This window comes from Haliotis cracherodii, unplaced genomic scaffold, assembly GCF_022045235.1.
Source record: "Haliotis cracherodii isolate W230 unplaced genomic scaffold, xgHalCrac1.p SCAF_1, whole genome shotgun sequence".
Classification (NCBI taxonomy): Eukaryota; Metazoa; Mollusca; class Gastropoda; order Lepetellida; family Haliotidae; genus Haliotis; species Haliotis cracherodii.
This window is the reverse complement of record NW_027266264.1, coordinates 33,541,103-33,552,785: the sequence shown is the minus strand read 5'-3', so window position 1 is coordinate 33,552,785 and position 11,683 is coordinate 33,541,103. Positions and strand designations below refer to the sequence as shown.

General features: G+C 41.0%; 1 protein-coding gene across 3 annotated transcripts in view; it reads left to right on the top strand.

Moving 5' to 3' along the window:
- The first annotated feature begins 3,111 nt into the window (after positions 1-3,111).
- The window catches only part of LOC139476223 (ras-related protein Rab-32-like), a 41,580-nt gene continuing 33,008 nt past the window's right edge, over positions 3,112-11,683 (top strand). Inside the window, exon 1 of one of the 3 annotated variants that reach the window (XM_071259394.1) lies at positions 3,112-3,190. In XM_071259394.1, coding sequence (XP_071115495.1) covers positions 3,188-3,190 — 3 coding nt within the window. In that variant the 5' untranslated portion in view covers positions 3,112-3,187. Of the gene's footprint in view, positions 3,191-3,440; positions 3,456-11,683 lie in introns of those variants that run through there. The other 2 variants (XM_071259393.1, XM_071259390.1) reach the window with 2 other exon arrangements.

Genomic DNA, 11,683 nt, shown 5'->3' with positions numbered 1-11,683 from the left:
GCCTTGAAGTTTTCTGGTTTATTTTGTGGGTTTAGTATTGCTTCTGTCGTAGTGCTAAGGTTGTTTTGTACAGCGGCACCCAGGAAACTGCAAGAAGCCATCAAAAGACTGCAGCCGTCAATCAACCGTGACCAATGCTATTACATACCCCCGGCGCACCATCAACTCATTAAAGACCCCGATCAGTCATAATCCCGTTGTTTACTGGCTTCATCCTTTGTTTATGTCACTGACCTCACCGATGATTGTCATCACTACCCTTGTGTGTACATAACAGGCTTCTCTACTCCAGTATAACAATATTTACTCTACTGTATAAACATTGCCTCCTACTTGTATATATACTTGCCGACCACAATCTGTATATCACTTGTTTGTTAGAACCTACACCAAAACGCTGCTCTTAATTGTAATAAAGAAGTTGTTCACCCATAAATTCTTAACCCTACTTAGTACTCCAACTTCTAAATGCCTGTCAAAGAAGTTATGTAATCCCTGGTAAAACACTCTCCCTTTGTCCATTCCAGAATGTCGTCTACGCGTGCTGACTTGGCCATTCATATATTGAGGCTACGTTTTCTCAACACATTGCAACCGCTGTACCGTGTGAAAAGGGTTGCGTAATCGAAATCCCACACTGAGCAGGAAAATTTAAACCTTGAATATTATGTAACAATGACTTGTGTTCTGTGTAGTGATTACTGGTCTTTTGTCAACAACGGCGGTATCAGGACAACGGTCGTCACAGTCGTCTACACCCTCATGACACAGCAGGGGTGATGGCGTAAGTCGGAGACCGGTTTTCCCAACACAAGCAAACGAAATACTCGCAGTACACTGGATTGTCTGGTCCAGACTCGATTATTTACAGACCGCCGTCATATAGCTGGAATATTGCTGAGTGCAGCATTAAACAACAACAACAACAACAACAAACAACTTGATGTACACACTCACGTCCATCAAAACAGAGACCATACATGGTCTCTGATCAAAAGAATCAGTTTTGTCGTGGCGATAATGAATTTCTGCTGAGTGTATCAATAAAACTTTATTTTAAAAGTCTCAGAAAATATTTAGTCCATAGGCGACCATTTTACTTTAATATAACATAAATTTTACTGCAGGGCAAAGGAAAGCATACACTAGAAAACTGGGTTTGACTAACACATTACAAACGTTATAAAAATAGTTACTAGGCTGACACGTTTACATGAGATACTCATTGATATGATGCATGGGATATCGCCAATGATACCCGTATCAAATACACATCGCCATCGAATAATCATTATTTCATTTTAGATACCATCAAACAATGTATATTGACTGCATTGACAATCGGAGATTAGATATTGAGAGATACAATGTGTCATTACGCCAACCAGTTGAAAAGGTTATTACATATATAAACTACCTGACAAAAGAAAGTATACACCCATTGTTTGATGTTAAGAGGCGACTATGCTTGTCGTACGAGGCGACTAACGGGATCGGATGGTCAGGCTCACAGACTTGGCTGATGCATGTCGTCGTGTCCCAAATATGTAGATCAATGCTCATGATGTCAATCACTGCATTGTCTGGTCCAGACTTGACGTAAAATCAAAAGATAAAATGTATACGGATATAAATATTACTCTATTGAACTAGCATGTACACATTAGCACATAAAACAACATTGTTTCACTAATTGTCTAGAACTAAGAACAAATCAAATTATCGTCAAGTCAGCGAATGATACAAGAGTTATGCCACTTCTGCATACGAATATACATCCATACTTTAGCACAGAGAGAGAGAGAGAGAGAGGGGGGGTGGTGTTCTGTCAACAAAAAGGCCTCTATTCGTGAACAAAGGCGCATTTTTAATCGGCCGGGTGCGCGACCCGAGAAGGTCCACTGATGAATGGTTAGCTCGAGCCAAACAGATTTAATTATAACCTTCTATCAACACGAACCTTGTATGAAGGCAACCATAAACCCACTCGATCCATTTAGATAAAAATAATAAGATAAAATCAAGTATACCATTGAACATAAGTAGAATTAAAATTTAGTTTTCTACGGAAATAGTTTCATGAACTTCTTTCTCAACTCTATTCATACCGTAACCTGTGCTATTAAAAAATATCTCCGTCTCCTCACTATAACCTGTATGAAAACGAGGAGCTTACGTCGCTCACGTCTGTCACCGAATCCTACCCACCCGACCAAAGCTATGTACGACAAAATAAGAAGTAATTATCCTCATGGTCCATCTGACAGAATAATTAGCCTTCATTATGACCCACTGCATGAATGGCAGATGCACTCGTTGGACTGAATTATCCTGATCGACTTGAATAGGAGCGAACTGTTTTACCCCTTCGATACGACGGTGGCATGGGCCACTGTAACATCAGTGGGAAGCGAACTGTTCGAACCGCGGTGCCTCAACCACATCTTATTTAATTGAATAAGGGGCTATAGCCAAGCAAATGGTGAATCTAAACAGACAAACAATTCCATGGGGTTTATAATATTTACACATGGTGAAAAGTAACTAATGACATATTTGGGATACACTTCCTCAGTAAAGTATGAGTGTAATGCGACATACAGCATTTCTTACAGAAGTAGATTCCCACTGATGCACAACCAATGGTGATGTAGCTTCGCCAGCACATCACCTTATCGCTTTTAGATATAGAAAAGAATGGAGATGCACGAGAAATATTCATAATTTTATCTTCCTTGTCGCCTTTTAACATATAGTCGAATCTAGCATAGCACGGAAGTGTATTTTACGTTATAATAAAAAATTAGTTACTCAGAATAGAGTTTGGATTATTTACAGTTGCCCAGAAACAAACACGCCGATTGGCTGCACAAGATCGTTATTCACCGACATGTGATCTTAATACGCAAGGTAGATGTGCGCAAATAATATTTAATGTAGACAGAACCCAGTTTTACATTTTACGACATCCTAATTGTTTGTAAATTAAATAGACGACAGAACTGTTACGACAGTTGTATTAAGCAATCATATTTTACTCATCTCGGGGCAACTCTTCATATCCATAGAGATAAATATACTAGTGTATTACTGTTTACGACACCCTTTTACAACTAATCGTTTACGGTAATATTTACAGATTACCCTTGTGTCATGTGATAGTCAAAAGGTGTTCTATAATATCGCAATGGTGAGTGAAATTTCTTGTGCGCGGCGTTTTAGCTATCAATAGACGACCCTGTTCTCATCTATTTCAGTGACTGAATCATTTATTATTTACATCGTACCTTCTTAGTGGGTTGATAAGTTTTAATAAGTACGTTTACCGTCATGTCACCTGCGACCTATGTCCCTGTCTCCGTAATGCCGCATGACCCCCTGACGCTAACACCCCATGACAGTCATTCATCACGTTCACCAAACTGTTTTCATATATTGTTCCACGACAATCTTAGGTGTGTTATTTTCTCAAAGACATTTGACGCTGAAATTGATTCTCAAATAGAACACAATTGGTTGGCAGTGTACCACGCAAACTTGGCCAAGACGAATTTACGTGTTACAGTAATTAGTTATTTCATTAACCATGCTAACTACTGCTTTTGCTTGCTAGTCATACATGAGGTGACCCATATAGTTTAGGAGCATTTCATATGTTAATTAGAATTTATTTGAAATGCTGTAGGTAAGTGCTTATTAACTAAATGACAACTATATCCAGAATATGCTGTATGAATAGATTACACTTTACAGTGACGATGCAGATCTCATTCTGATGATGTAAGATGGTTATCTAAGTATGTGTGTATATATATGTATGTATGTAAGTTAATAACATGCACCATTCACAGTACTGACTAAAGTTCCATATCAAGCAAGGTAGGAGTGGTTTGGTAAATAATCGACACAGGCTATACTACTGCTTCCTGTCCAAAGGAGATGTCCTGTATCCCAGGAGACATTTATCTCAACATGATAAAAGTTGTTTAACCGATTCAGGGCTCTATTTAAGGATCTTGAATTACTTTGCACCAGGTGCATGTTGACATGAAAACCAAGTTGCACCAAACAATACCAGGTTGCACCTGGTCCCTTAAATTTATGAAAGTTACACATAGACCAGTTTACTGCCAGTGTCACATAAATTAATGAATTGTAATAGGAACATGTGCACATAATCTTGAAGCACTCACAGTTTGATGACGTTCCTAAGAGTAAGAAAGCTTGACAAATTACACATAACACAGAGATTAATTTTGTGGTATGATATTTGTTTGTTTGTTGTTTAACGCCGCACTCAGCAATATTCCAGCTATATGACAGTGGTCTGTAAATAATCGACTCTGGACCAGACATGATTGACATCATGAGCATCGATCCATGCAATTGGGACGTGCCCCTTATTGACGTGCATCAACCAAGTCAGCGATCCTGACCATCCGATCCTGTTAGTCGCCTCTTACGACAAGCATAGTCGCCTTTTACAGCAAGCAAGAGTTGCTGAAGACCTATTCTACCCCGGATTGTCAGGTATGATAAATAAACTGTAGGGGTATTTATTGTGTTCAAAGATAGATTTTGTGTGGACAAGTAAGGGTAATCAGACACAAATTTGATTATCTTTTTTACATGTGCCTGGTGCATGTAGACATAAATATTAAGTTAGATTTTTCAATGATTTACGTGTCCTGGAAAATGAGTGAGTATGGTGTTATGCTGTTTTTAGCACTATGACAGCAGTGGAAACCAGAAATGCATGAGCTTCACGCATTGTTCCCATGTGAAGAATTGAACCTGGGCAATCAGTGGGATGGGCAAACGCTGTAACCACTAGACTACCCACTGTCCCAGTACTGAACAGGTTGAACGGCTTGTCATTTTCTAGCATGTCAACAATGTTCAACCCTTCCCAGCATTGTTCCAACAAATATGAACTTTGTTCAATCTGCTGTGAACTATGTGGCATTGTGGTCTTTGTGCTCTAAATGTTAATAAAGACATTTCTGCACAGTGTACAGTGTGTAATCAGATTGATATTATAGCTCATTTTTTATTGCATTGCCAAAAGTATGTTAATCAGCGTAAGGTAATGGTGGAGTCTCTAACAGTTCTCAATATTGACTTCTCATTATCTGGTATTTTATGTTCTAGGAATATATATATATGTGTGTCCGATCTCACTGTTGTAGTAGCAGAAGTGTGTGTGTCCCATCTCGCTGTTGTAGTAGCAGATGTGTGTGTCCCATCTCGCTGTTGTAGTAGAAGAAGTGTGTGTGTCCCATCTCACTGTTGTAGTAACAGACGTGTGTGTCCCATCTCACTGTTGTAGTAGCAGACGTGTGTGTGTCCCATCTCACTGTTGTAGTAGCAGACGTGTGTGTGTCCCATCTCGCTGTTGTAGTAGCAGACGTGTGTGTGTCCCATCTCTCTGTTGTAGTAGCAGACGTGAGTGTGTCCCATCTCGCTGTTGTAGTAGCAGACGTGTGTGTGTCCCATCTCACTGTTGTAGTAGCAGATGTGTGTGTGTCCCATCTCACTGTTGTAGTAGCAGACGTGTGTGTGTCCCATCTCACTGTTGTAGTAGCAGACGTGTGTGTGTCCCATCTTGCTGTTGTAGTAGCAGACGTGTGTGTGTCCCATCTCACTGTTGTAGTAGCAGACGTGTGTGTGTCCCATCTCACTGTTGTAGTAGCAGACGTGTGTGTGTCCCATCTCACTGTTGTAGTAGCAGACGTGTGTGTGTCCCATCTTGCTGTTGTAGTAGCAGAAGTGTGTGTGTCCCATCTCACTGTTGTAGTAGCAGACGTGTGTGTGTCCCATCTCACTGTTGTAGTAGCAGAAGTGTGTGTGTCCCATCTCACTGTTGTAGTAGCAGATGTGTGTGTGTCCCATCTCACTGTTGTAGTAGCAGACGTGTGTGTGTCCCATCTCACTGTTGTAGTAGCAGACGTGTGTGTGTCCCATCTCACTGTTGTAGTAGCAGACGTGTGTGTGTCCCATCTCACTGTTGTAGTAGCAGATGTGTGTGTGTCCCATCTCGCTGTTGTAGTAGCAGAAGTGTGTGTGTCCCATCTCACTGTTGTAGTAGCAGAAGTGTGTGTGTCCCATCTCACTGTTGTAGTAGCAGGCGTGTGTGTCCCATCTCGCTGTTGTAGTAGCAGACGTGTGTGTGTCCCATCTCGCTGTTGTAGTAGCAGACGTGAGTGTGTCCCATCTCACTGTTGTAGTAGCAGACGTGTGTGTGTCCCATCTCACTGTTGTAGTAGCAGATGTGTGTGTGTCCCATCTCACTGTTGTAGTAGCAGATGTGTGTGTGTCCCATCTCACTGTTGTAGTAGCAGATGTGTGTGTGAGAGTCCTATTTCACTGTTGGTCAGGCTTGATTGATTATGTCATGTTAATCAATCAGTTTTCAAGTCTTACTAATTGTTTACAGTTTACTACACAGACTGCTATGATAAATGGATAATGGAGAATGTGTATCTTGGAAAAAAATTGGTGCCAGAACATTTTTGGTTATTTTGCTTTATTGTTCTTAATTATCATCTTATGATGGTTGTTTCAGTTGTGATTTATCCTCAACCATCAAGTTTCAGGTTCCAGGTACCATTGTCATGTCACTACAGCACCATCTGCCGTCTGTAGTAGTTCTTGAAGTATGTTGCATTACTCCATGAAGATTCAGGTTAGAATGTGTCTTCAGCAACCCATGCTTGCTGCAAAAGGCGACTATGCTTGTTGTAGAGGTGGCAAAAGGATCGGGTGGTCAGGCTCACTGACTTGTTTGATGCATGTCATCATATCCAAGTTGCGTGGATCAATGCTCTGGATATCAGTCAGTGGATTGTATGGTCCAGACTCAATTTTTTTACAGACCGCCATCATATGTGTGGCGTTAAACAACAAACAAAAAACAAACGTTACTCATTGGTTATTTGATGGTAATTTTTATTTTCTGATTGTCCAATTTTCTAGCTTAGTTTTCTTCATAATTTACTGTCAGTTTGTAGTGTGTGTGTACATGGTGCATAAGAAGATTAAGATGTCCTGTTGATCATCCTTATGCTCCAAGCTACAGTACGTGTCAGCATGGTCATAACAGTACATCATGTGAACAGGGGCGGTCGGGTAGCCTAGTGGTGAAAGCGTTCGCTCGTCACGCCGAAGACCTGGGTTCGATTCCCGACATGGGTACAATGTGTGAAGCCCATTTCTGGTGTCCCCCGCTGTGATATTGCTGGAATATTGCTAAAAGCGGCGTAAAACCATACTCACTCACTCACTCACTCATGTGAACACAGGGGATGTTTTGAAAAGGCTATTTGCTATGATAACACCATCAAAGATAAATGTGTTTTGGAGACAAATTGGTTTTATCGATTTTACAGAAGGTTAATGCTGTCAGGATGTTTACATATGGAGCATGCTTGATTGTAAATTGAGGTCAAGTTCCATTTGCACTTGTGATCCTTGTGAGTGATCTAGGTATTTGAATGGGACGGTATATCAGTATATTGCTGAAGACCCTCTCATTCTATAAACTGCATAAATCTTATATCGTTTGTGAAAAATATTCATCAAATATTAAGCATTGTGAATATAGAAGGCTTATAACCAAATTTAGGTGTGGACAGAATACTCTTGGTATTCAACTTATTTGCAGGGGTGTTGCTGATATTGAGGAGGATGCCCTCTTATGTAATCACTGTCATGTAATTGAGGATGAACTTCATGTTATATACAACTGTCCTCGGCGGGAAATGTATATCCAAAAGACAGTTAATCATAATTATATATTGTCTGTCTGTCTGTCTGTCTTAGTTTGCTGACAGAATGTTATGTGAGAGTGACTCACATCACTGGGTTGTTCTGCATCAGAAGATGGTCAAGAACTATTTGCAGGACTCAAAGAAAATGTGTTGCATATGCAATAATACATGTGTACCACTTAGCCTTGGAGATAATCAGATATGTCAGATATATTTAGATATTATATAACTGGTAGGTTTCTCAGCAGGATAAAACCAACGGATAAAAGCAATATCCGTTGGGGTCATATGTGGATAGAGATGCAAATTTCAAAGGAGAAGTAGGGACTACTTTCAGAGTTCATAAGGGGGCACGGGTGGCCCAGTCGTCTAAGGCGCCGCGATTCGCTGTGCAGAGTTGCGTCCCTTAGGCACGCCAGAAACCTATTATTGTGGGTTCAAATCCCGGTTCGCCTCGATTATGTTTCTAGGTTTGTCAGCACCGTACCCGTGCTCGTGGGTTTCACCGAAGTGGTAAACGTCGGAGACCTGCATCACTTCGGGCTTTCCTCCCACATTAAACTGACACGCCGTGATATGACTGGAATAATGTTTAAAGCGGTGTTAAACCCAACTCATTCATTCACTCAGAGTTCATAAACAAACTTGGCGATATCCTTGTCATTCTGCAATTGAGTCAGAATCAACCATCGAGAATCCGGAGAAACTACTGGGATAATTGCTATCATTATCCAAAGAATAGTCTAATATATTGAAAATCAGTGTCTAACTGTGATGTAGCGAAGACATTTTTCAAGTATTGGCAGCTTTGGAGATAAAAATTGCGAAACAATTTACCAAGGTGCTTGTAGACCTCTGCGGCTTGGAATCTTTTCCCCAAATTAACATGATTAAGATAGTTAAATTTGTTCGACAGGCCGACTTTGTCAACAAGCGTGACATCTCATAGACTAGGGTTAGAGTATATTTGGATTTGACGACCATAAGTCTCATACAGTCACCAAATGGCTGTTTACTTTAACCATTGTAACATAGGTTTGGTTTCAATAAATTACTACAAAATACGTCTTGATCCAATAATTTCCATGATAATAAGCAGCTTATGAAACGAGAAAAAAGTTTGTATAATAGTGTAATCAATGTGGCATCCAATCAGAATGGAAAGCCTAAAGTTTAGTGAATGTTTTTTTTCTGGTTATTGGCCGTGTGGGTTGTTTTGTGAAGTAGAGATCCAGGAAAACTGCACTTTACTGTTAACCAATACATTTTGTTTTGCGTGTGTACACAAGAACAACTACAAAATAGTATAACATGATGTAACAACAATGTGCATAATTACAAAATGTCACCTTTCCACCCTGCTTATCTGTATTTCCGTTCAGATCTTTACTTAGTACCCAGTACCTTAGCCCCAAGTACCCAGGATGTGTGGACACAGCACCTTGATGGGGAAAGTACCCCAAGGGCGTTCCCTGTCCCAGTTGTGTGGACACAGCACCATGATGGAAAGTACCCCAAAGACATTCACTGTCCCAGGTGTGTGGACACAGCACCTTGATGGAAAGTCCCTCAAGGACGTTCCCTGTCCCAGGTGTGTGGACACAGCACCTTGATGGAAAGTCCCCCAAGGACGTTCCCTGTCCCAGGTGTGTGGACACAGCACCTTGATGGAAAGTACCCCAAGGACATTCCCTGTCCCAGGTGTGTGGACACAGCACCTTGATGGAAAGTACCCCAAGGACGTTCCCTGTCCCAGGTGTGTGGACACAGCACCTTGATGGAAAGTACCCTAAGGACATTCCCTGTCCCAGGTGTGTGGACACAGCACCTTGATGTAAAGTACCCCAGGGACGTTCCCTGTCCCAGGTGTGTGGACACAGCACCTTGATGGAAAGTACCCCAAGGACGTTCCCTGTCCCAGGTGTGTGGACAGAGCAGCTTGATGGAAAGTACCCCAAGGACGTTCCCTGTCCCAGGTGTGTGGACACAGCACCTTGATGGAAAGTACCTCAAGGACGTTCCCTGTCCCAGGTGGGTGGACACAGCACCTTGATGGAAAGTACCCCAGGGACGTTCCCTGTCCCAGGTGTGTGGACACAGCACCTTGATGGAAAGTACCCCAAGGACGTTCCCTGTCCCAGGTGTGTGGACAGAGCAGCTTGATGGAAAGTGGAGCAAGGACATTTTGTACCCAGGATGTTATCATGGTTATACATGCTTAAAAAGAACACTCAACGAGAGGAAAGTTTAATGCCCTAAAATAATATATCAAAAGCAGAAAAATCAAAACAAAGCAATTGAAGCATGTAACCTATCATATTTATCATGATTTATTTCCCTGTACCCATGGTATCAGAACATTGTTCCACCCGTGAAGATCCTGGTTAGAATAGGTCTTCAAAAAACCATGCTTGCCTTAAAAGGGCGACTATGTTTGTCGTAAGAGGCGACTAACAGGATCAGATGGTCATGCTTGCTGTCATCGTATCCCAATTGTGTGGATCAATGCTCATGATGTCAATCACTGGATTGTCTGGTCCAGACTCGATTATTCACAGACCGCCATCATATAGCTGGGATTTGCTGAGTGCGGCGTTAAACAAGCAAACAAACAAACAGAACATCATGACAAACCTCCAATTATACAATGAGTACCTAAAAAGAAGTGTGCTATCATCGTACTGAGGTAACTCTGATGATATTGATGTCAGTCACATGTGTCTGGTGGGTCATGTGTGGCAGATCTTGTGCACCTTCATCATAATGATACAGGCTAGTGACAAACACTGGGTCACATGGTCACTGCATGGTCACTGCAATGTGTCAAAATGTTAGTGAATATCTACATCAGTCCATCCTTATGTCCATCCTTCCTTATGTCTGTCCTTCCTTATGTCCATCCATCCTTATGTTCATCCTTCTTTGTGTCCTTCCTTATGTCTGTCCATCCTTATGTTCGTCCATCATTATGTCTGTCCTTCCTTATGTCCATCCATCCTTATGTTCGTCCTTCTTTGTGTCCTTCGTTATGTCCGTCCATCCTTATGTTCGTCCAACATTATGTCTGTCCTTCCTTATGTCTGTCCTTCCTTATGTCTGTCCTTCCTTATGTCCATCCTTCCTTATGTTCGTCCATCATTATGTCTGTCCTTCCCTATGTCTGTCCTTCCTTATGTCCATCCATCCTTATGTTCGTCCATCATTATGTCTGTCCTTCCTTATGTCTGTCCTTCCTTATGTCCATCCATCCTTATGTTCGTCCATCATTATGTCTGTCCTTCCTCATGTTCGTCCATCCTTATGTTCGTCTTACCATCTGTACGCTTCCGTAGTGCTTTTCAACTTAGTGCCTAGTGTGTGCAATGGGGACAAGTTTTTTCAGAAACTACTGAAGTTGCATGAGAGTTTTCATGCTTATCCAAGAGATACTTATAAAGACTGAGTTCAAAAATTTGTACCATCAATTATTTGTTTACAGAGTTATGGCCCTTGATCCATGTTATTTGGTTTGGTCCATAGCCTGCAATGGGGACAAGTTTTCTCAGAAACTACTGAAGTTAGCTTATCTAAGATATACCTATCAAGACAGCTTTTTTTTCCAGAGAAGGGCCTTTTTGTGTGTATTAATTGCACATTTAATCATTTTGTTTTTTGTGACATAAAGCCAATGAAGTGCCCATCTCTTAAGGCTTTATAGGAATCTTTTTTATCGATAAAAATAAGAACTGACAATAATGTTTTTGTTCTTATTCCCAAGATGCCTGCCAAGGACAATTAATTTCATAATCCTCATTAAAAGGTTAAATCCCAGCTCTTTTATGTCCCGCAGTCAAAGCATGGGGTAATAAAGGTATAAGCATGCTAAGTACTAAGCTTTCTTGAAAACCACCCTTGTATTATTTTGAAACATAAAC